This window comes from Orbicella franksi, chromosome 1 (assembly GCF_964199315.1).
Source record: "Orbicella franksi chromosome 1, jaOrbFran1.1, whole genome shotgun sequence".
In the NCBI taxonomy this organism is placed as follows: Eukaryota; Metazoa; Cnidaria; class Anthozoa; order Scleractinia; family Merulinidae; genus Orbicella; species Orbicella franksi.
In genome coordinates, this window is record NC_138145.1 from 18,408,709 (window position 1) to 18,435,216 (window position 26,508).

At 37.1% G+C, this 26,508-nt stretch overlaps 2 protein-coding genes across 2 annotated transcripts; one reads left to right on the forward strand and one right to left on the reverse strand.

Moving 5' to 3' along the window:
• The first annotated feature begins 15 nt into the window (after positions 1-15).
• On the forward strand, positions 16-2,927 carry LOC145495034 (polyamine-modulated factor 1-like). Its single transcript, XM_081474615.1, has 6 exons — positions 16-432; positions 609-714; positions 1,426-1,529; positions 2,171-2,264; positions 2,620-2,724; positions 2,810-2,927. Exons 1-6 carry the CDS (start codon positions 275-277, stop codon positions 2,879-2,881), a joined length of 639 nt encoding a protein of 212 aa, XP_081330741.1. The 5' UTR covers positions 16-274; the 3' UTR covers positions 2,882-2,927.
• Positions 2,910-26,458, reverse strand: LOC145494953 (phosphatidylinositol 3-kinase catalytic subunit type 3-like). The gene is made up of 29 exons (XM_081474529.1): positions 26,369-26,458; positions 25,293-25,379; positions 24,565-24,666; positions 23,637-23,780; positions 23,165-23,288; positions 22,619-22,705; positions 21,854-21,949; positions 16,576-16,647; positions 15,945-16,049; positions 15,700-15,792; positions 15,371-15,427; positions 13,699-13,827; positions 13,298-13,445; positions 12,959-13,008; positions 12,342-12,412; positions 11,774-11,867; positions 11,415-11,531; positions 10,821-10,938; positions 10,416-10,492; positions 9,912-9,983; positions 9,510-9,579; positions 9,248-9,318; positions 8,135-8,219; positions 7,495-7,569; positions 6,827-6,912; positions 6,299-6,381; positions 5,728-5,818; positions 5,306-5,431; positions 2,910-4,813 (listed from the first exon to the last, which is right to left on the reverse strand). The coding sequence occupies exons 1-29, from the start codon at positions 26,446-26,448 to the stop codon at positions 4,799-4,801; spliced, it is 2,625 nt and encodes an 874-aa protein (XP_081330655.1). The 5' UTR covers positions 26,449-26,458; the 3' UTR covers positions 2,910-4,798.
• Between the last annotated feature and the right edge of the window lie 50 nt (positions 26,459-26,508).

A 26,508-nucleotide genomic window follows, 5' to 3' on the forward strand; every position in this document is an offset into this window, starting at 1 on the left:
TTGACGGGTAGGAGGTAGGGGATGGGCTGGTGAATTCCAAAGGAACTCAAACAGAGGAATAAATGCTTCTTCTATGTTATGCTAACTTCGAGACGGCGAATATGACAGAACTGCAAACGTTACCGGTTAGATGTAATTATTTGTAAAGGCTGAAGGGAAAATACGTTACAAATTATCAAACTTCGTTACGTACCTACTCCTCCCTCCACTTTGTCGGAATGTTTCAGTATAGAGAGCTACTGGGTCGAGAAACAACAGGGCGCTAAGTTTCAAAATGGCGGCGACCACTGAAGCAACATATGTGGAATCGAATTCTTCGTCGGAAAAGGACAGTTCATGCCTCGAGAAACAGGAGGAGAACGAGGGGAGACGCATGGTATTCTTTAGAAAAGTAATGAGGAAATGCTTAGACAAAATCATGGCTGCCGGAAGGTGAGTTCAAAAGCAAAATGAACACTGCAGTACTAGTTGAATCTGGACTGGTTTGTTGACTTTTCTTGTCATAAACGAGCGAATCAGTGACTCAGCTCATATATCACGTGTATCAATCCAAAACTTATCAGCTAATTTCATTATCCTCTCTCTGTTCACTTTGTGTTGTTTTGCAGCCAGGAGAAGTTTGCCAGCTGTTTCACCAAAATAAAAGAAAGAAACCCAGATGAATTTAAAAGCATCATAGAACAACTGATGCAACACCTCCAGAACAACATTGAGGTACAATTATTATGGCCAAGATGTATTGATCCATACCAGTAGTTTGACGTGGGTGGCATGTGATGTGAAAAATGTTGGCACCTAAGACACCTTAGGGTTCACCTGCTACCTCTGGGCCTTGGATGAGGTACTCAAGGTCCCTTCCTTCCCCTCCCCCCTACCCCTGAAGAAAAAAAAAAGATCAAAGTGTAAGAATGATCCCCACCCCCTAGTAATAACCTGTCTTTTTGCTACTTCCTTATAAATGCACCAACTTTCTTCTGAACCGTATATAATGACCCCTCAAAGTTATTTTTGAAGCCCCTTCAGAAAATCTCCTCAGGAGGGGTGGAATTGCCCTCTTTCATTCTTAAAAAGTTCATTACTATACACAGTCTTCCTTTGCCATGGTACTTTTCCACAAAAAAGAGCATGCTTCCTTGTTTCCTTAACTTATTCGTAGATCTTGCTGCTCTTCATGTGCTATTTTTCTGCATCATTGTTACTTTGTTTATGTCACATTGGGTAATCAAGTGATGGAAAACCAGTGAGGTTAAAGAAACAAGGCATAACTTTGCTATAATCAGCATCAAGTTCACTGCAATAGAATTTTAATGTACCGTAGCAATGTTGAATGGTGTTTTACTGTTGTGTGATTTGGGTTCAGTGTCTAGCTGTTCTTGGTTACAAGTGTTATATATCAATATTTGTCTTTTTGTGTTCTGATTATAGAAAGAAATTGACTTAATGATTAAACAAGAAGATCTGGTATATTTCTTCAATGAGCTTGACCGTATCGTTGCAGCCTCTGATAAAGAAGACCCTCAACCTGCTTGGTAATAATTATTATTTTCTAAATTGTAGTATTTAATTTAATTGCATTAGTATACATTAAAATGGTTTTCTTTGTTCCTAATTTCATCTATCTCACAAGTAAATCTTTAATTCCAAGGAGTGATGGACATTATTTTAGTTTCTCCTTACAACATCGACAAACAGGAAAGGTGACAAGAACAAAGATAACTTACAGTAACCTTGTTTCCAAGGTCTCTAGCTGCTTCCAGGTATTCAGTTGAACACCTGGGAGAGGCTACAAAGTCTCTCTTCTTCCCAGTCTTGGGGACAGGAAGAAAAGAGATCCTCAGTGGAAACAATGACAAGATAACAGTCAATGACTGCATAAAACACATACCTGGGATTGAGACCAATCAGAGTCAGACTAGACAAGAGTCCTTGTTTGTGAGTGACCTTTGTGGTTCTTCTAGCCTCTTTGGCAATGAAAACAACTATTCTTCATAAAGTAGTGATGACAATCAAACTTGATATACATTTCATTTTCAATAATTACAAGTACAGAAGCTGAACTGTTAGAATGGCAAAAGCTGTTAGATCTTGTGTGCTGTTGCGAGGGATGCATAAAAGTAAATGAATATTCAATAAATTAAAATAGATTTCAGTTAATGTTTACAATATACAGGAGGCCTTCAGGAGATCCAGACAAAGATATAATTGACCATCTGATGGATGTGAAAATAGCTTACAAGGATCAACTGACTCACATCCTTCAACAGGTACAAAGCAGTTGCTGCCAACCATTTTAGCTATGGATTGCCTGTCCATCCTATGACTTTTAAAATTATTTTAGTATTTGCAGCTACCCCTGTTCCCTTACAACAGTAGCAAGCATTTCTCTTTGCACTCAGTTTGTTCTCTGTGGGAAATGTCAGATATATAACCCCCCAAAATTCCATAGTAATGGAGTACCTATTGACAGAGATGAAGGGCTTATACGAGAATAGTTTTGGCTTGGTTATGAATTTTCGAATGATTATACACGTGTGGAAAGAAATGATTATGATGATCTAGGATGATCTTTCTATTCTTTAATGATTTTCTTAGTAGTTGATGATCTTTTGATCTTGTAAGGTGGAAAGTGACAACGACAGACTAAAAGGGGAAGTCTTACCCAAGAGAGAGGAATTGTTAGAGACTGAGAGACGTCTGAGTGAAAAAACAAATGCTTTAAGAGAGGTAAAAACAAATATTCTTTTTATTTCAAATGGATCAGGTCTGTTGATTTATTGTTTTCTGTAACTTTGTCTTTTGGTTTTTGTAGGCAGCAGAATACTGTGAAGCAAACAATTTAACAGCACTGCATGAACAGTCTCTGCTACTACTCTCAAAGTGATCAAGAGAGATTATAGGGAACTTGAGTTGATCTTTATTAGTTTATATTAAAATGTGACCTCTGTGCAATTGCATCAAATGGAACGACTACTAGACGTAAAACATGCATAACTCTAGACTAGGTGGTCTGCATATGTCAGACATGTACAAACTGTATGTTGTTATTGCCTTTTCACTCATCAAAATACTCTATAAATAATTAACAATTTTTACTTTAATTTATAGTATTCTGTTTAGTACAACTATTAATAACATTTATCATAACCAATATTTCCCGTTCAAGTCTTCTCCCAAATAAATACTTACAACAGTATTGCTAGTTATTGCCTTCATTTTCCTCTCCTTGAATCTATTGCTGTTTTTCACATGACATTGTCATATTTTAAAATAAAAAAGTCACCTTATCTTTCCAAGGTTTTAGCTCCATCAGATGCAAGACCCTCAAAGAACTTAATACTTTACAAAGTTGTAGCTTGAAAGGGTACTTTCCAAGCTTTTGTGTTGTGTGAAATTAAAGTGGTAGCCCAAGCAAACTGACACTGTCATGCTTCTGAGGCTGCAATGATTTTACTTAAGAAAGCTATCTGTCTTGTAGGTCAAACTTATCTTTAAAGCTCTTGCTAACTGAACAGTCCTTGCATGAAACAGATTATTTAAATCAATGTGTTGGAGCTCTAGAAAAAATAAGTTTTTGTTTTGTTAGCCTAACTCAATCACAGATGTTTATGTTACTTTCTAAGGGGCACCGACATGGCATAGCTTGAAAACCAGCAATACTGTATTTATAGTCTGCTGGCTGGACTATTAGGCCAGATCTCAGTCAGTGTTACATACTTTTAGAGACCATGGCGCTTTGCTAGTCATGCAAGACATTAATTGTTCCACGGTGGCAAAGGAGGGTTGTAAACATCCTGTTGCATCTAATCAAACTTCACAAGTCATACAACCCTTCTTCCTTTCTTGTATTAAATTCATTGTTTTGGGAGTCCAAATCATACATAACTGCTTTCTCACTCTTATTTCCCTTTCTGTTGTAAAATGAAAACTACTTTTACTTTTTTATTTTTATCAATTAAATAAATAATTTTTTCAACTTGCGATTACACCCACCAAGGCCACTACAGCAAATTCTTTGCAAATTGACCAATGGCATTCTAAAAGTCTTAAAATATTTAGTAATCAAAATGACCACAAATCTGTTGCCTTGTTAATGTACAACTTGATTACATGGGTTATTTGTTGGAAAGCTATTGTTAAATTTGTGGAAAATTTTGTCGGGAGGCCTTGGTTAGAGCACTAGCATTTTAAGTCTTTGCAGCCGGTTTCCTTTCATGGTACTGCAAATATTCTCTAAGTGATTTTTGCATGGTTCAAGAAATATTGAGGTATTAATGGAAACCTTTGACCCCCTTTCCTGTACATTAAAAAGAACAAATGAAGAAAGCAGGTAATGATAATAATTGGCTTAATCATGTGAATATGGACAATTTCATGAAGAACCAAGTTCACCTTGTCATGAGGAGTCATTCAAACTACATGAAAACGAATTTGGATATTTCTTTGCCCAGTAGAGAATTTTAGGGTCAATTGAGATGAACATGGTTGTTTTAAATTTCTTAACATTTCTTTAACGAGATACAATGCACTTTATGCCAGAGTGTAATTATGTAGCTTCTTTTGATTTATCTGATCAACTATGCAATAGATTCTCACTGTTAGGTTGTGCAACATGCACACCAGAATGCACTGGTATCACATGCAGCTTTATATTTAAATGATATCAGAGTTCTGTTTAAAACTGTCTCCATGGCAGTGTCTTGTGGCCATCTCCAATCTCACCCTAACAGCGCTTGTGGAAACCCACACTGTAAGAGTCTTAACTCTTGAAGTGGAATCCATAAAAAGACATCTTTTGAAATTATTTCCTCCAATACTGCAAATAACCAAAGTAAACTAAGTTCTTGGTAATGAAAGTCAGGGCAGAAGTAAACAACATTCAAATAAAGGAGAGGTTCACATGGGGATGGGCCAAGGGGCCAGTGCTTGCTCCTCTCCATGGTTGTCACACCACCAGTGTAAGGTTGGGTTTCTTCCCCAACTTTAATTAGTACCTAAGCCTGTTTATTAACTTCCTGGACCTGCTCCTAAAGAAAGAAGTTATCAAATTGGGATAAGCTAACTTGAGTTCCTTTATCTGTGTTCAGAACACTTAATATGCCCCCCCCCCCCCAAAAAAAAAAAACACACAAATGGATTGAAAGAAATATATGCAATTTGCACAACACTGCTAATTGAGATTACAACTTAAAAATCCACTCTCTTGCTTGGGAACTGATGCTTAAATTACACTGATGTAGTTTCTCTAGCAGAAGTGCAGTTCATTAACTTTGTTTACTGAAGCAAAATGAATGTAACACTGACTAACCTGAGCCATTTTGTGAAATTGCTCCACTACAACGGGAAGCATAGCAGAGACACTTTCATCAATAAGAGACTGCAAGTACTGGACTGCTTCCTCATCATTCAAGTCCAAACGGAATTTATCTTGAACCTGAGAAAAAAAATTAACTAAATTGATTACACATGCAAAGAAAAAAAAACTAGGATTAATACTGACGAAGAAACCTCAGATGCTGTGAATAACAACTGAATAAAAACAATCACTTCTCGGTTCGTCTTTTGGTAGTGAACAAATTATGTTTGCACCATCCACAACATGTGTGTCAGTTTGAGGCTTCCATTTTTTTTTTTTCAGTTTTAAGAAACAGCCTCTTTGGACATCAATGCCCCTACCTCTTACCACTTCACTGTAACATAAAAAATTGTATGGCAAGGACTCAGGCTTACCTTTTTAACAGTTTTGTCAGGTTCTAATGCAATGTCTGGTACATTTGCATCCACCATTAGAGCAAACAGGTTTAAAATCAAGTTGGCATGTCTGTTGGGAAAACAAAAAAAAGAAAACATCAGATGTTTCAGATGACATCTCGAATATACAAATTCCGGAAATTTTCAGTAGAGTTTCCCTGCCTCGTTAGACTAGGCTAGGCTAGGCTAGGCTAGGCTACTTTATTCTACTAATGTACTCTACTCTTCTTTATACGGTACTGTTAGAACTGCTCTACTGTACATAGAGCTGTAGAGGTCATACAGGAGCTGAAAAACTCTACGCTAAATTTCCAGAATATTTTGTGCCGGGTGAACCTTAAGTACCGGCTTTATTTGATGAAAATTACCTCTAGTTGTACATCAATCAAAATTTGCTGAGCACTTTGGTGGCAATCAACTTATCATACCTTAATGGTACATGACCATACATGTACTCCAAGAAAACATGAGCACGAAACAATCTTTCTCACTTGTAAGCTAAAATTCTTGATTACAACAATATGTAATTGCAATTCCATCTGTCATTTACCTTCTCAAGTGAAGGAAAGCTGTGAAACATTGTTTCCTGAATGTCTGGTAAAACTCACTCGATGCACCCCCCATGCCTTCAACCTAAACACAAGACAAAAGAATTTTGAGTTACAATATTTTGCTTTTTAGGGTTATGTCTGCATATGAGCCAAGTGGCCCATCTGGCTGGAGCTTATCCTAGTTTCTACAGCATGAAGCAACTAGGAATATTTCTACTCCCTCCTGGATGGGATGCTAGTCCATTGCAGGGCTAACCCCCCACATTAAATTTGCCGAGAGAGTCAAGTGTCTTGCCCAAGAACACAAGACTATGTCCTCAGCCAGGACTTGCACCAAGACTGCTCGATCTGGAGTCCAGTGCACTAACCATGAGGCCACTGTGTCTCCACATTTTTAGGGTGGTTTAAATGCTGACAACAAAAGTTAACTAGAGGTAACAGGTTGTAATAAAATTAAAATTTCTCTTTTGCTTACTTTAAATTATATTGTACAATTTTGCTATAGTTAATTGCTTTCTTTTTATTACCATTTCCTTGCTCAGCTTCATTGGTGGTGGTAATGGTTTGGGATCTCTTCCAAGAATATAACCAAAGTCAATGTGGAACAAATTTCCTAAGAATGAAAAACACACAGATAACAAGAACAGAATAGGAAAATTCATAGTGGATGGTGGCAAGGCTGGAATCGACAAACTAATTATCTATCAGTAACCACCGTAATAAATGTGCTGGGAAACTACAATGTGTACAATGCACAATGTGTTCAGGAAGATATCTCCAATAATCTCATCTAAAAAAAATTCTTGATTGTGATTGGTTCTCTGCACACCTATATGTCACATAATTGATGCGCAATCACATGGGTGTACAATTACAGGTATTATTACAGGTACCTACACCTTTTGCACATCAATTATGCAAGCTTGAATGTCTTCCTTCTTAATGTTCCTTACAGTTTTTACAACTTATGAAAACCACTTGTCTACTGGCTTTTTCACTCAAAAGAAGTTCTTCATGACAAAGACTTTTCTTAATTTCGAAATTTGTTATTGATACGATTAATATTATTAGCAATTGGACCACTCTAACCTCCTTTAAGCAGGAAGAGTTGAATGTCTCTTTTTAGCAAAAAGAAGTTAATCTTATTCTTAAATCGCCTAGTTTTAAGCTTCTCTGGGCTCCTTGTTACTGTTACCTGATTTTGTGAGAAGTAAATTGTCCAGATGTCTATCTCCTACACCCAGGATGTATGTAACAACACAATATCCAGCTACAGGACAAAACAGAGTTCTATCATCAAAAATGTCAGATTCACTGTACTTGCATTACTATTGTATTAGGGTCACACAGAGACAGAAGTTTAATAGATGCCACTGCACTTGGGTCAAAATGGTCAAAGAGGTTTAGCACAGCTGGAACTAAACATAATATACCACTCCCCCTAAATGAGATGCTCTATTTCATTGGCTTGTGGTGAATGGTCTTTTAAAACATAGGCTTCTTGTAGGATTTGAGGAAAATTTAACGGTTTGTTCCACACTCAAAGTCTCAGTCAATTTCATCTACAAGGCTAAGAAAGTCTTTGGTTCACGAGAAAGAGATACTAGTCTTGCCCTATGCATCCCGCAAGGTCTCTAAAGATTTATCAGTTGTTATCCCTTCATTGCTAAGTAAACAGTTTGCCAGTTCCCTTTTATACTCCTGGTTAAGGGTTGGAGAGTACATGTCATGTAGATTACTTTGCCCAAGAACACAACACAATGACCCCACCTAGTGCACCAAATATCACAGACCTCCTCAGATCTTTTGCCACCAGTATGCCTAATTGAGCTTACCACAACTTTTGACGTAAGTGTCCATCACCTCGGGACTGATTCCAAGGGGTGCACCTTCACATGGAGCATGCCTGCGAAAGTAGTTCTGCACAGAAAGAAAAATAAATTAGTCAGATAATTATCTTCATTGCACTGACAACACAGAAACATGGTATCAATGGATTTAAGAGTTATAAGTGAAAGTCTCTCATATATCGACGCAACAACAACAACAACAACAATAATAATAATAATAATTATTATTATTATTATCATTTTGCTCAACGCTGGCTTAGGCTTTGCTGGTCACCTGCTTTGCCTCTTAATGCCTGCGTCTTGCTTCTGCGTCAGGGTGCCTTCAGCTTCTCGGACCTGCAGTATCAGGTGGATGTCTGCATGGTCAGGTGTGTGCTGCTCCTTTTTTCGCTTTGTTTGTGTGGGGCTAGGTGCTTGGGGTGTATTTGGGGATTGGAGGTTCCAGGTCACCCTGTTCTCAGGTCCCTCCATTCTCCAAGCACCTGGAGAAAGGTTTCCTTTGGGTGGTTCCCGCTTCCAGGGTTGCCATGGATACCTCCCCTTCTGCGTACAGCTTCGGCTCCCCGCTAACCTTTCAGGCACCAGTTCCCAAGCTCATTTATTTGTGATGAGCTTAAATGTGGCTAAATATGATTTAGGCAAAGTTAGACTCAAACCAATGCAGTCAGCGGTTTCCCCTTTTACAGTACATGACTTGTGGGGCGACCCTTTGGAGATTTGCAGGGCTGTTGTGTCACATTGCATTGCACATACTGTGCTGCCAGCTGGTCGTTGCGGATCATTTGCTTTGTACTTTGGCGAATCTTTGTGGATTCTCACCCCTTCCCGTCCCTCCCTCTTGGTTGCTGGTCTCTAGGTAAGTATGGGTCAGGTAAGTTGTTTCCACTGATTCAATCAGTGTGACAGTGCCAGTTAGCAGCTGCTTTTGGGGGTGGTTCCCATTCCAGGGTTGCCATGGATACCTCCCCTTCTGCGTATGGCTTTGGCTCCCCGCTAACCTTTCAGGCACCAGTTCCCAAGCTCATCTATTTGTGATGAGTTTAATTATTATTATTATTATTATTATTATTATTATTATTATTATCATCATTATCATACCTGTATACTTCTGTCTTCATCTTTGTCTAATACTTCTGCAACAGGAGTAGATTCTATGAATTGCACAAAACCTGCCAAAACATGAAACAATATTAGAAAGTGCTTGGATTTCCACATTGAGTAGCAATTAATAACAGTATTAGATAACTGAGTTTTGATAGATCCAAAATGTCACTGGAGTTTGGGCTACCAAGAATAGGGGACAGGGATGTTTAGGAGAATGCTCCATGTATCACTAAGTCTTATAACAATGAAAACTGACCATGATTTCCACTTGTTGCCAACACCTTGTATGGAGTCAATTTCAAATCCAAGTTTTCTTTCATTAAAAGCTGCAAAAGAGCGTAAAAACATTCCAAGCAAAAAGTAAAATATACACATAAAATAACGTAAGTATAAATTTAAGTATTTTGAAATTGTACATATTAATTAAACAAGCACAAAGATTAACAACATCTGACATAAAAGGGGAGCTCCGATCTGCAATTCGAGTGACAGATGACTTCACTGCATGACCAAAGGCCTTACTTGCCTTCCCAGTGCAGAGATCTACACTTATAAGCACAGAATTTTAATGTGACATCTTACAGTGCATTGTTACAAGGTATAGTTGGATAAAAGAGGGAAAGTTGTCAGATCCGAGATTGCATTTATTATCATTTACCTTATCCATAAGTCTTATAATCTGAAGAATCAGCTGATCTTGCCGCAAATCATCACCATTCTTAAAAATTGTCTGTCAAAGAAAGGAATGGAATTTACTAATGTCATTAATATAGCTGATTTAATATCAGTCTTGGTTCAGCCATCACAGTTTGAAAACACATTTTACTGTGCGATTGTTCTATTGCGAAAGAAAATCAAATTCATATTTTAACTATTTGGTTAAAAGTTGATGCAGCTAAAAGGAAATACAAGAAAATAATGTACTTCTTGAAAAGGAAAATATTTTTACCAACAGATGGTTCTACTTGACATGCTCTGCAATTAAGTGCTTGGTGATCAGTATCTTGTGCAAAATCAAACCTTTACACAAGTTTCCTTTACCACTCACAACTTTTTTTGTTTTAAGTCAATAATTTTTTAATTTTTTTTTAAGTCAATAATTATTATGGACTGATTAGTAGTTCAGTTTAGAGTTTAGAGTTGCAACTAGTTTATGACTTACAACATATTCTTGATCATCCAAGGTTCTAAAGGTTAGTTTAGCAGGCATAAGGTGGCTCTTAAACAGACAGGCTTTTTCTGCAAGAGAGCAAAACTTTGAAAATTCACTCATTTCAATCAACTGCAGTCATCAACTACTCTGCTATCTATTTGTAGTTAATATAAAGGAATCAGTCAGCTTTTATTAGTAAAATGACCTATCAGATTCAAACTTTAACAAGCTGCGCATGTGTAAAACTGCTTTTTCAGTTTTTGTTTTTAGAGGGGATTTTTAATATAATGTGTTATTTTATAGCTAAGGGAAAACAGATTTGTCAAAACTGAGTTATCTTGAAGCCTGTTTGGCACTAATAAATAGTGATTCAAAAAAGGTTGGCTGAAAACTGATTTCACAATGGTCACATACTTTCTTCTGGAGTTCCTACTATGATACCCTTGATTTTGATTTCTGGATCAAGGAGCAAAGGAATTGGTCCAAATGTGGTCAGCTCAGGAACATCAAGCAGCTCTCTTAACCTGTGAATCTGAACAAATAATAAAAGCCATTACCAATTGACATAAATGTAATAAACTCTTTACTAGCCAAGGGCAAGCTTGAACACACTACTTGGAGCTTATCCTAGCTTTTGTTAAATGATTAAGAGTATTGCCACTCCCCTTGGGTGGGGTTGTTACCCTCCACCTTGGAGCATATTTGTCAGGTTTTCGTTAATTTTGCATAACCATTAATTTTAGAGTCCTTGGTGAACAGAACAACTGAGAGAAAAGTGTCCCTCTATCCTGCAAGCAGTGGTTTTTCCATTGTTGAATACTGATGTATGTTGCGAACAAGGGAGAACAAGAGTGTGTGCTGTAGGAGAAACCAACTCCTTGCAGGGTAGTGTGTCTTGCCCAAGAACATAACACAATGATTCCGGCTAGCACTCCAGCTCAATCCGGACTCCAACATGCTAACCACTACACCACTGCAGCTTGGCACATGACATTTGACATGACTCACCTTTCTGTTACGATTGCCACTAAACTGGGAAACTTCCTTCATAAGTCTGACAATATGATTGACAAACTGCTGTTGTTTGCCCAACATATTTCGTCTTACTGTACACTCCCAGCCACCCTGTAACAGAACAAAGAGAGATTTTTTTTTCTCAGATCACAGCTTTACAAAGCTGAAAATAGTGTAGTCTGCCAAATTTTCCCTCATGTTAATCAGTGGATATGATAAACATCTAAGGTTAAGGAAATTAAGCTGTGGATAGCTAGAAGGGTGTTCTATTTTATTTTTAATGGTTTAAGAGGAAACAGAGATTTGAGTTACAAGCAAACTAATAGCTAAGGATGAATATGAGAAACAGTAACCTTCATCAATGCATGGCTGAATCTCCTCATGACATTTAAATACATTGCTCCTTCCTTTGTTTCTTTGCCCTCGTTACATTCCACCAGTAAATACCTAGTATTATAACATTAAGAAAGAGCACACCAATCAGTAGACACATGCTTCAAATGAAACCTCAAATGCTTTTTACCAAGATTCTAACAACTCACCAGCTAGACAGCCAGCTGGAGGGGGCAGCCGCGGACAGATACCCCCACCCATCCACCCCTGTGGATGCTTGTCAGTAGCCTATGCCTCAGAAGGGGTACTAAGTGTAAATGAAGTGAAGTCAAGCTAACAACTCTGTTTTCATATTTAGTTGCAAAACTTTTTGGAAAGAAAACTATGCCTAGCAATTTTTACCACATTGCTGGGCAGATTAAATGTTTATCAGTGTACATGTAACAAGATGTAATAGCAACGGGAGGTCTCTTCTTAGCCAGTTATAACAACACCCAAAATTGGTTACAACCTCTCCTGGGAGGTTTAATTGCATTTTAAAAGATGGTAAAATAATTTAATATCCAAACCATCTTAGAAACACCTTACCAGTAGAAATAATTTGCTAAAGTATCACTTCTGCAAGCTCTTGAAATAAGGAATGAGGCCAGATCTGAATCCTGAGTGCAAAAAAATTGCATGTTTAATGTAAATGCTCAAGTAAGTAATGAAAATTTTCTTTCCTTTTCAGTCATTTAATGGGAACCAAAATGGTAGAATACACGTGTAGATGAAACAAAATGGTAGATGAAACACAGATCATGTATTATACCATGAATCAGTATTTCCCAGTCATCAGCAATCATGAGGTGTATGACTGTAATCTATGCAAAACACAGGTGATACAAACTTATTATCTCCAAAAACAAAAGTTACTGGCTTCCAGTTCTCACATAACAGCCCATTTATTTCAAGAGTACACCAAATTATGCTAGGCTAAGACTACAGTAACACTGCCATGACCAGTTCCTAATTTAACAACTTTTCAGAGAAATGACTCGATGGATTGCAGCTTGCACTGCCGACAATTTTCCAACAAGCAGCATAATCAGAAAAGTGCATCCCACAAAAACAAAATATATTTTCTTTGATTTTATCAACTGACACCTTAAAATTATCTGAGTGTGCTAATACTATAAAAACAGATTTTTCTTCCATGTATTTACCTCCTCAGTATCTTTGACTGCAGTTGTGCTGAGCTTCATCTGTTCAGCATCTAACACAAGAGAAACACAGTCAAAAATGATCATTGTAATCAACTGTCCCTGCCATTTTTTTAGGTTTTCACTCTCAAAGGCAAGGCTGAGCCAGCCAATCTCACAGCAGTTTTTAGTTTTCATGGATAATGGGCAAGCAGGACACTGTATATCATTGGCAGAAGTCATGTCCAACACCATTTACAGATAGCCTTGACATGACATGCTCCTAAGTTAGAATGACTTGGTAAATGTTTGCATGCCGTCAATCAGTCTGTAAATTATTCGCATCCTTTTGTATATGTTTACCTTGTGTTGGTGGTGACTCTGCAGTCTGACTTTCAATACTGTCTTGGAGAAGACTGTCAACCGTGTTCTCTGTGAGCTTTTCTTCTTCATCTGATAATGCTTCATAACGCAATGCTTGGACAAGTTGAAGAAGGTAGAGCAGCAAATCCTGCAAGGGAAAAAATACCCACATGTGAGCAGTGAAAATTGCTGGTATTACTCAGGAAAAGGCTTCTTGTCTGTTCATCATTCAACCTTACTGTCTGTTGGTCAGTCAACCAATTTGTTGATAAGTCAGTCAGTCAGTCAGTTGTTTGGTTGGTCAGATAGACAGAGACAGAGAGGACAGAGAGACAGTCAGTCAGTTGGCCAGTCATCAGGCAGCCAGCCATCTGTCTCAGTATTTCATCCAAAGTGCTTACATCATCATTAGCCTCCTTAAGTCTTGACACAGCATACTGTCTGACTGCTCTGTTGGTAAACTGAGATGATAACAACTCCAAGGCATCTTCAACATCCATTGGGTTCCATTTTCCCAAAAGTTCTAGAGCCTGGATCACACAACAATAAAGTACTTCGTTACAACAATTTACATTGCAATGGATGAAGGTAAAAAAGAGAGTGACACAATTATGTACTACCGGTAAGTTGCTCTTAGGAGGCATGGTGGCCTCATAGTTAGTGTGCTAGTCTTTGAATCAAGTGGCCCGCGTCTGAGCCATGGCCGGGGGCATTGCATTGTGTTCTTGGGCAAGACATTATCAGTACTCTCACAGTGCCTCTCCCACCCAAGAGTATTAAACTGGGTACCAGCAAATTTAATGCTGGGTGTAACCCTGTGATGAACTACATGTGGCATCCCACCCAGGGGGAAGTAGAAATACTCTTAGTTGCCTCATACTACAGAAACTGGGATAAGCTCTGGCCTGATGGGCCACTTGGCTCATATGCAGACTTCACCTTTTACCTAAGTTGCTCTTGTCAGGATTGTCAAAGTTTTGAAGTTGGTGGTTTTATTATTGGAGTAGGTGGATGAATTTGGTGTCTTTTTCCAAATAGTCATACCAAGAGCTCGGCAGAGTAGCTAGGCTTGATTTCCGCCGCTTTCTCGAGTCCGGTCTACGTTCCTCCCCGAGAAGAGACAGCTGGACGCGTGAGCGGCAAAGCATGTCTGTGAGGTAACTTCATAATGTAATTCTTGCGACGCTTCAGGTGGCTGGAAATGTCATCTGATGACAATGATAGGCAGGCCCACATGACGCATACGGCTCGTAAAATTTGTCGCATTTTCGCCACTTCTTTTAACTTTGGCCCTCCAACCTATTTTGTTTCACATTATTGTTGTGGAAGGGCTTTACATGCTCTGCTCTACAGAAGAGTTTTTTTTTTAAGTAGAGCAGAGCTGGTTGACTATGCTATAGCAACTGTCATGTCAAAGGTCACACATATGTTGGTGTAAATGGTGTTGACACCATGTTTATGTTTTGCTAGTTTGGTTTGCTTTGGCTCATTTAAAAATTTAATTTTGTCTGGCTTTCCCAGAGAGTGGTGTTGCTTCTCTTCAAGAAGACTAAGGTACACATCAATTTGACTGAGTGTTTTGTTTCTTGAAATCGATGTCTGCGTTTATCCCTCCCTTTGTTTACTTTGTTCGTTATCTCATATTCTGGTACCACATGATTCAAATATAGATTCTAACGTATAAGTCTGCTGACTATTTTGCGTGTTGTATATGCTACTATGGTTTAGCTCAGGCAAGATTTCATGAGTTGACGGTATTTGGTTAAATATCCCACTAATGCGATCGCACTTCATATCGCACAACTCCTTTGCTACTGCGAGAAACCTAATTTATGCAGCCTGCTCGATTCAGGCAGGCAGATTTCTTATTGGTTGAAATTAACAATGCCAAGTCCACGAGTCCAGCCGTGAGTTCGGGGGAGGAGCGCGGGCTCTTTTCCTGAACAGCGGCTGGTAATCGAGCCTACAGAGTAGCTGGCTGTTATTATATCACACGCATGGTGATTTTTGCTAAAAATGCCAGGCTACTTTTGATGACGAACCCTATCTTGTCCAAGCAAATATTTTGCTTACCTGTCTAGCCTCCTGTGGCTGACTCCAATCAACACACTTGAGAAACTTAGTCAGTGCCTGCAACCATAAATAATAGTAACAGCCACATGAATGTCCAACAGTTTTATTTCTTGATGTCATATGTAGCAAAAGCAGCAGGTTTTTCTTTCATTATTTGAAACACTGATTCAAGTGTTGGTCTTGCTGTGCTTTGAACACCTCACCTTCCACATTGCAGATGAGTACCCTCACCAACTGGGTTTAATAATTAATTACAATCAATAAGATTTATTTTTTTTATAAAAGGAAAAAATAATGAGAGTTAAACAATAACAATATTGTAAGTTAACCTTTGTCTGATTGGTGAGATAAAATCTGAACTGCCACACCAAGTCTTTTTCCTCTGATGTCAGTACTTTGGTTGATGGGTAACCAACAATTTGCTAAAAAAACAAAACAATAATTAATCAACTTTTTCATACAATTATTAATATTATTTACAAGTCATAACTGCATACTTAGCATCAAAAGTTACCTAATTTATGCTCTACCTACAGGAATACAAAGACTGAAGGAGTTTAATTATGATTCATACATTTAGCTGATCCCTGGTTTTTGCATTTGGTTTCAGCTCCCTTGAAACTGTTCCACTTCTAATACTTCTTACAAGCTTGTGATGCTTTAACTCAACCAGGTTTTCCTGAAAAGAATAGCATATATTAATGCATTCAGGTTATCACACACTAATTTACTCTGCAGAGGACATGTACTTTTACTACCACAAATGTCTGTGTACAAGCTTGTGATGCTTTAACTCAACCAGGTTTTCCTGGAAAGAATAGCATATATTAATGCATTCATGTTATCACACACAAATTTCCTCTGCAGAGTACATGTACTTTTACTACCACAAATGTCTGTGTATAAGCCATAGAGAAGCTGTATCCCCATGTTGGAAGCTCATCAGAACCATTAACAAAAAGGCAGTGAAGCTTAGGGTTAAACTAGCAAAGCAAAAAGTAAAAGTTTCAAAAAACTAAATGCCGTAGTTTTAACATGGATAAACTCTTGAGATGAAGGAATCTTGGTTCTTAGGATGCTCTTTCATTTTGATTTTTCTGTATCGTCACTTTACAAAAACCCAGAATCTTGCTTTGAAATGACGTTATTTTGAACTAAACACTTTGAGCAAGGTAGCAGCATATGAAGATAGCAAGTTTCAATACCAGTAGAATTTCTGGATCTGGAACCCTCACAATCTCTGGATGAGTGCAGATATAGTCAATATCATCGGCATCCTGAAAAAAAAAGAATGTAAGTGACGTCAGTTTTTATGACCAGTGGTTCATTGGTCACGTGTTTTAAAACTCTGGTATCTATGGCAGGAAGGAACTTTCAGTGTTGCTACTACACCTGGAGAGGATTTTCATCCATTGCAGACTTTCCACATCAACCGCACTCATAGATTAATATTTCAGTCACAACAAAAATGAGAATTATTTTTCAGATTCTTAATTTAGGAACATTTTAGAAAAAAACAGGGAAATTTTGCACACCTCTTTGAGCTAGAGAAAGTTTTCGAGTCAGTTTTGAAAAGTTAGCATAAATCTAAGAGTGATAAACCACTTTCAAAGTAAATTTCTATGACATAACAAAGTTCACAACACATTGTACCTTGATCACTACATTAAGATTGACCAGTTTTCTCACTTGATGCTATTTCTGTGTAACTCAACAAGTCATGAATTGAATGTTGTCATCAGAGTCAAATTACCTGGGAATCTGAGTCTAACAGTTCTTTACTAGAAGATCTGATGAGCTCTGTGATGCAGCTAAGACCCATGAATGAATAAACATAATCAACTTGCCATCACCAACTGGAAAAAATGTCTTGTTAAAGTGTTCATTTGAAACATTCAAATCATGGAAAACACATTGACCAAATATTTTTTAAAATAATGCATTAACAAAAATATTAATCTTTGAATGGATATAAAAGAAAACTGCAATTTTTTTTCAGACATATGTTTCAAACTGAGGAACTACTGAAAACATGATGTGAAACCATGAATAATATATGAATTAACCTAAATTTAAATTTTTAATTTCTACACCAGCTGGTTAAGTTCTGAGCATGTATAACCACACTACAGTTGTATATGACTCACCAAATATTTATTTCAGATCCAATTATTACACATTCTAGTAACATAAAACATAAACACAGTTGAAAGTTCATGCAAAAAGCTCAAGCTAAGAGAGCCTCAGACTAAACAGATGAGGCTGCCTGAGAGTTGATCTGATAGTCAGATATTTTGGAAGAAAACAATGCTATAACACAGACTTGTTCTATTGATAAGAGAGACTGAAAGACAGAATCTGTGAACACATATAACTAAATTTTTTGTAGCATTGTTCATACAAGTCATGTGCACTGTAAATCAGACAGGTTATCATGAGAAATAACAGCTGAAGAAAATCATCCTCTGTACATGTTGGGGAATATTGGCTTGAAACAGATATACTCACAACTAACATGATTATTATTAAAATAAATGTATGGCAATCAGAAGGGAGAGTTTATTACTACAAAACTTTCAACCTTAGTCAACTAACTGACTGAGATTCCTTCTTGATAGCCATGGTGGTTTGCCTATAAAAAAGTCTTGTTTATTATTCCCTTATCTTAACTGTATCATTAATATTAGCATCTCAAGAAACTTCCAAGACTGATGTTTAACAATTGCTGTTCTACCTGATGAATATATTTACCACTACAAGAAGTGCAACATCTTAATCTAATTTCTTGAATTGTCTAGTAGATCTGTATATTCTTATTTAAGCCATTGACCAACACTATATACCCAAACTTATTAACTAAGCCATTTGCACCCTAAAAGTTTCAAAGACTGATGCTTCACATTTGCTGTTTTGCCTAACGAACAAAAACCACTACTGTCTGCAAAATCATTATCTAATAGTTTGAACTGCCTAGATTGCCTAGATGTTGACCAGCAAATACATAAAGTATACGTCCATCCCAAATTTATTTTGCCCATTTAGAAAGTTACCATTGAGTAGTCAGTGTTTTGACATCATGTGGAAATAAAAGAAGTCCAGACAAGTGATCAAAAACTCCACATCTTTCTTCGCATTAGATGTGTAAATCTGAGGCATTGAAAGTTCAGATTGTTTTTTTTGTTGTTGTTGTTTTTGTTTTTCCAATAATACAGACCGAAATAGTATAAAACATTAATAATCCATAATTTTCATAACGCATGCACAATTATTGCACATATATTTCAAGTAAAATAAATGTTATGAACATTAGGTTGTCATCTGAGGTATGAATGATTACTTAACCATAATTATTTTGGTAAAAATGTCACAACACAGATTTACATAATAATGCAATCCATACTTCTCATTGTCACTGGCTTTCTAGTTTTGATGTAATATACACAATCAGATTGTTTTTTCTCAAAATAACAGACAGGAGTGGTAGGACACGAGTAATAATTTTTATTATTCATTCAAAACTGCATGGCTTGCACAATAATTAATTGCTGTGGAAACAGTTTTGAATTTATTGAGTGATATACCCAGTCGAGAATATGTAATAGATCTTAAAGTACAATAAATCTGATTACCATAATTAGTACAAAAAGAAAGTAACAAAACAGATTTACATAATAATGCAATCCATATTTCTTGCTGTGAATCTATACAGTACGTAACATATTGGCCTTCTAGTTTTGATAAAATGTATCCATGAATATGTAAAATAACAAAATGGCTCATTTCTAACAGTTTTCACCCACCACTCTACCCCATGGGGGAGCTGCATCTATCACTTTCCAGTCATTTGCAGCATACAATAATAATTATTAATATTGATTTCTTTAATCAAGTCTTCACCAAACTGGCCCTAATGTGTTGCTCTACTTCTGCAATATTTAATATATAAAGCTTTTAAATCATAGTCTCACAAGCTTAGTACATTGTCCATGTTTGCACAATCATGACACCAAAACTAAACAGGGATGGCATCCTTGACTTGGCCACTATGCCGAGAAATATCAATGAGGTCATGCTATGTAAAAAGCAAGTACCAATATTGTTTGAGTTCTAAGCTTGGCGAGGAGAACTGCAACCACACAGTGTTACTGTGACAGTTGGGAAGTGCTAACAGTCAATGGTAGAGTAGCTCTCAGTATTATCCTTATACACCAGTTACATGATAATACTGATTGAAGTTCATATTATGACATTATGCTGAACCAGAGATGTTGTTAGAACCTTAGTTGTAGCCAACATAGTTTCTACAAAATAATATTGTGCAATGCACAAGTCCAGGAAAAAAGAATAATACACAAAACCAACCTTTTCAAGCATTTTTAACTGATCAAGACTGCTTACAAATCCTGTCTCAAGTCAAGATTATTTAATCACCCATCCAAGCAAATCATCAACAATTTTTGCTATTCTTTGTTTTTTGGTAAGGCTACCTGAGTTAAATATTGGCACCATTTTTGTAATCTTTCATATATTGTATCGGGAATTCTTTGTTCTGCAACATGCTTACACAACAATTATGTACGATAATCTTATCAGTAAACAGTATCACCACTTACTTGGGTCTTTATAGTGTTCACTCTGAGCCTGAGCAGTGCTAACATTACGTATTTTTTCTTTGTCACTGCCCAAGATATAAATGTTCTAAAAAAGTATCTAATTATTTAGGCCAAAAATATCAACTGAGGATGTTTATCATTTCGACAACAGTTACAACAGAATTAGTGCATTGACAATGATTCTTTTCAGAAGGTACCAGATGTCTTGTGACTTTGTAAATGATTACATAACATGATTAATAACAGACTGAATAATAATTTTTGAAATGCTAATAAAATAACATAGATGACCAGATGTTAAAATAAGAGGCCTATTTCAAAATTATATTATGTTATCATTAATTTTTTCCCTGACACAACGGTTTTACTACACATCATGCTAAAATAATATCATATTGTACAATATGTATTATCATACTCAAAGTCAAATATCATCTGGATTTGTAGATAGACATGAATATTCTGGAAATTACTTTTCAACAGTATTATTTAATACATCTTTACACACAAATGCAGAAATGTTCCTGGTGGGACGTATGCAATAATCTTGGTAAATTTTGACGAGACAAAATGGCATGATTGTGAAAATGTCAAGTTAGTTTTTTTAGGACTCATTTTTAATATTGCTATATTGACATGCCTGGGGAAATTGTGCGTTATTATGGTAAATAATTATTATTCCTGTCTTGTTTAAACCATTTTCTTCTTTTTCTTCAGTTTTTGAGCTTTTCAGATCGATTCAATTTGTGTAAAGGATTTTACCTTATCACAGTATGAATTTTATTCATTTATTATTCTTTTTAAAGCACAGCTTATTGTATAATTTGTTTTCTTTGTGGCAACCACCTTAGTAACCACATTCTATAGTAATGCAGGAAAAAATCTTTCTCCATTAGCAGGACAAGAGTCTTTCTAAATGTGTTATGTGTTCCAAAACAGACATGTTATAGTTTAATACAATAAAAAATTCATTACGCACAACAGTACAAAACACATATAAAAAGACAGAAAGTGTCCCAGAGACTCATGAACATTTGTCTCACAGCCAGCACTTGCCAATTGAAAGGTATGCTTTCAATAAGACCTGGCACCTGCCATGACTCAGGTGGGTATTCTGCTGTGAATCACCAGCTCTAATACAAACAAGTTAGCCCTATAGAGGAAGTTGTTGAATCCCGTCCTGCTGCTCTCTTACAGATGGAGTACTAAAACAGCCTTCAACTTCAAATCTCATTGAAACCAGTCACTAATAACAATATTTTAAATTAAAGTAAAGTGAAGCCTTGGAGCCGACTGGCTCATAGCTGTTGGAACTTATCCCGGTTTCTGTAGCATGCTAGTCCATCGCAGGTCATTCCCCCGCAATTTGTTAGGTTTCCCCAACAATTCGCCAGTACCCATTTACACTCCTGGGTGGAGAGAGGCACTGTGAGAGTTAAGTGTCTTGCCCAAGAACACAACACAGTGCCCCCGGCCAGGGCTTGAACCCGGACTACATGATCCGGGAACGAGCGCACTAACCATGAAGCCTGCCACCGCATCTCCACATTTTAAAGTAAGCTTATTTAAATTGTATAACATCATGCAAAAGGTGCTTGAACAGCTTGCCAAAATATGTGGGAAGGTACTAAACTGTGATGAGCTACATGTAGCATTCCATGTATGGGGGAGTACCAATAACCTAGCTGCTTCGTGCCACAGAAAAGGGAATTACATGTAAGTGCTTGGTTAATGAACCATGGGCTCCTGGTCGTTTGAATTGTGTGGCTCAGCCAAGTGACTTTCCACTGAGACCAAGAAATGCTGCCTGCTGTAATCTTGCTCTACATGTACATTCATTCCACAACATACAGGTTACTTTATTAATTACCTTCTCAAAATGCACCACAGCATACTCCAAACCATCACAATGGACTCTGGGAAACTTGATCATCAAAAACATGAAATTGGAGTTCCGCTTTTCCCTCTATAAAGAATAGTCACGATGACTGTTAAGTCAGTAATTGTGAAGAACAGCTCCCAAAAAAAACCTGTTGGCCGACTGTTGGCTGTTTGTTGACTGTCAGCAGACTGTTGTCTGACAGACAGCCGACAGGTTTTGTACAGATTTGTACAAGAAAGTTTTGTGGTGGTTTTTGCTTTTACTTTCAGATGAAATCTGCTTTATCAATTTAGATTTAAGATGTTCTTATCCATTAGTTACACAGTAATAAATTTGATATAAAATTAAGTTTTTCAAAAATATTTCAGAATCAATATTTTCTATGCCAACCATCAATCAGTAAGTTAGTGACGAGATCTGTTACTAATTGTTTTCGTGTTTTTGAAATCATTTTGTTGATCGGGTATAATACTCTATATTTCCTGTACATCCTACAGCAAACTTTTGTTTTTGTTAGCAAACTTTTGGTAACCTGTCGGCCAATGGCTTACTGACAGTTGGTTTCGGGACCTCTTTTTCACAATTACCATTAAGTCTTCTCTTCCACTCAGATTGAGTTCTTTAAGTTTTAAAAAAAATATAGCAATGTATGTATTATTCATTAAAGCGTCAATATGCATTTTACATCTTTCAACTTCAAAGAACCATATAAATCAAAGAAAACAAAGGAACAATCATGAAAAACCATCTGACCTCATTCACCATTTCGATTTCTCTGAATGTCAGTCTGTCCAACCAGTCAACCTTTAACATTCGTCCCTTATGATGTTTCTTGCTTAGCTGTAAGCAAAGTTAATATAAAGTACAAAAGGATCAAAACAATTTCCAGGATTTCGATATTGTTGGTGTGAACATTAAAGTGATTCAAACTAACAATTCCTGGTCAAAATATTATTTATAATAGCAGAATTTCTAGTTTTAATTGATAATTAGGTAGCTGTATTGAAATGTCCTCAATTAGGAGAGGGTCTTATCCCTTGGCTAGATAGACTCAGCACTTTAATAAAGTTATTGCTGTTGTTATGAAGCTCTGTATTAACAAAGACACTGTCATGATTAAACTGATTAAGCTAGAAGAAGTTCCTAAATCTACACGAAGAAACTGATCTCTTAGAACAAGACCATGAACCACATGTGCACCTGCTTTGTTCGTTATTGTATTAGGACATCTCTTCAGCCTATGGCATATTATGGCAAACAATGTGTCACATTTAGTAAGCTTTCTCCATCATTTAATACCTTAGCTAATCTGCTCATCTGGTCTTCACCAGTTGTGGATTTTCCAGGAGTAGACGTTGGTTTTCCTCCATCAGCTTCCACACCTGGCCACACTTTAAGATCATGCATACCTCGACGCTGAGTCCTAGAACAACAATCAACATGTATCAAAAACACTTGTCATCATATTTATCACACATGCAGTAAACTAATTTCATTTTGTTGTTGCTTATTCCAGTTATCCGATAGCAGAGGCACTCAAGGCAATTAATTTTTGGAGTTTTTACAGCATCCAGTCACACACTAAGTGACATCTTAGGAATCAATGACGAATCATTCTTGACCTAAAACTTAGACACCTAGGTCCATGATTCAAGTCTTTCACTCCTGTATTATTTGATGTACCAGAAACATGTGCGCCTTCTACACTGTGCAATGTATGTGAAACTATATTCTAAATTCAGATTCATGTACAGTGTGTATGTGCAGTTACCCATGTTTTCCAAAGAGGGACACAGTAGTTCCGCCAACTGGGATGGCTTTTCTTGGTCCATACACATCCCGGATGGTAAAACACACCTGAGCATGGCGCGGTAAATCAGGATACTTTATAGGTAACTTAAGCCATTCATTCCAACTAGAAAAAAAAATCAAAATCACAAGAGGAAATTAATCATTTAGATTGGTATGCAGGTTAACATCATTGCATTGTGCACTTGTAGGAAAATTTAATCGTATATCGCATGCAATTCTCCCAGTCCACATATAGATTGAACAAATGGGTGCCAGGAGATCATAGGTGCAATCTGAAACGAACTAGCATATTCACAATCCAGTAAAGACTTGTAAATATGTGTCAGTAGTAATTTAACTCTATTACTACAAGTTGTTTCATAATATGGACAACAGAGAGCAGACTTTCTTTTATTTCAATATCTAGTCAACATAGCAGACAAGATAAGGTGGCTTTTGATTAATAAAGGACTTTTTGGCACTTTCTAGACTTGATAGCAGGGAAGGAAAATTTAGCAACCTTGTTTCCTGGGTCTCTCTTCTTTCCACCCCTTGAAGAGAAGAGAGATCTTGGGAATGAGGCTGGAAAAAATTATGATCTTACCCTGAGAAAAAAGTACATTAATGATTATCTGTTTAATGTACAAAAACAGACAGATGGTGAATGGATCATAAATGGCTTTCAGAAGCGTTTAATGTTAATTTATAGACAATGCTTGAATGGCTTACTAGCATTTTCACCCAAGTAAGAACTGACCCCTATAGGTGAATACAAATTGTTCATTTTTTGTACAGTTAAAATTATTAAGTTTCTATCCCAGTGATAGGGTGGAATTTTGTAGTGCTTGATATGGTTGAGGTTCACATACAACTTTCTTGGGTACAAGATTTCTATGTCTTCAACTTACTTCCATCTTGTACTGAAGGGTTTATATGATGTTCTTGTAGGTAGGCACAGTGGTTGACCATCGGCAAACACTTGGCAAGTTACATACAAGTCTGAACATTCACTAAAAATAAACATAATCAAGATCACATTTAGCTTTTTTCATATTGCTGAACTCTGGGTTACCAAATCTTGTTGAGTACAAAGAAACTCAATATTTTATCCTTGACAAAGATGTGAAACTGCACGCCACTAAACGTTTCTCTACTGCATTTGTCTAGGCGAGACTTACATGTAATCAACAACATTGTTTAATGATTAGCTATACAAATAAATTGTTTGATAATAACTGCACTCTGACTTTGCAAAGAGAAAGTGGGGCAGGACACAGAGGGGTGAGGGTGGGGGCAGAAAAAAGACATGGAGGGGCACAGTGGAGAAAGAACTATAGAGAAAAGAGAGTTGATATTAAGGGAGAGTTTATCTTGGGCTATGGCCTCCACTGCTGCACTTGGCAGAGATCAGTAGACAAATTTGATTTCAGTGCCCAATTCCCTATAAGGAGGGTGATGAAGATATTTTAATTCATCTGGCTATGAAAAGAACTTGCTAATACATAGCTAACATACATGTACACGAAGGTCCTTGATTAGTATGTATGCCACAAGAGGACAAGAAAAATGACAACAACAACACAGAACTGGTTTAGTTATAAAAACTATGTAAACTATGTAATCGCATGTATTTCACCTCTCATAAGCTCCCGAGTATCTCAGTTGCGGATCATCTAACAGCTCCTTGTACCCTTTACGCTCTCTTTTTCCTTCCAATGTACATCTAAAAATATGCGCGTTATGGTTATCCTTAGTTGCTGTGATGTCTTAATGATTTTACTAACTTAGTAAATCTAAATGTACATGATTTCATAATTGTATACAAGTTGTAGTGGGCAGTGAAATTATTCATCTCCAGGAGATGACTTGTCTAATAGAAGCAGTAAGAAACATTTGCACAAAGAGCTCGAGATACTGGTACCTCATGAACATCTTCAAGGATACAGAGGTGAATCATGAGGCATAGATCTGTCTCAGACAGGTAGCTGGAGGTTTCGCACCTAAACGAGTTCCCACCAAAAACATTTTTATTTCTTGTTCTCTAATCCCTTGACCTCTGAACTAACAGACTAAAAATATATCAGACTTCATGGGAGCGAACTTGAAAAGCTGGGGTGCACTTGAAAAAGGTGGAGGCGAACTTGAAATATACAGTCAGTTTATAATGAGTTCAGTGGTGTGAACTTGGTGGGTGTAAACTTGATTGGGTGCAAAATAGGTAGCATTCCTCAGGGACCTCTTGCTTCAGACTAGGTACGGGCAAGTGGGTTTTGTTGCTTGCGTAAATCACACCACTACCTAGAGAATCAACAAGCTTTCCCTGTTCAGTCACAAAGACATTTTATTCAGGAATGGTTGTCACTCAATCTACGCACATGTAAGTTTTACAAAGTAGACATTTTTATTTCTATTGTGAATAGGTGAGCTTATATACCTACCCACCCACTTGAGGCAAACGTGCAACTTGCTGTTTGGATGTTTACAATATATTGCAAATTAATTTTCAGATAAGATATTAAGGGTAAAGTTAAAAACGACCCAGAAGCAAGGGTTAATTATCTTCCTGCCATCAGGGTGTTTGACAGATCAGAGAACTAAAAGGTTGCAATATTACCGTGCCACCTCCAGTGAATCAAAAACAGTCAAAATGTCAACGATCTCGCGCGTTTTCCCAAAAAGCTGAAGTAGAACATTTCAATTCTTCCAACTTACACTTTAAGCTCAAGATTTGTGTCCAGGTCACAACTGTAAACATAGTAAAACTTTTCTTGGTTGGAGTTTGGATCCACCATGTTGTGCTGTTCCTGCCACCTGCGCCTGCGTATTACGTTGATCGCGGTCTTTGTATGTTA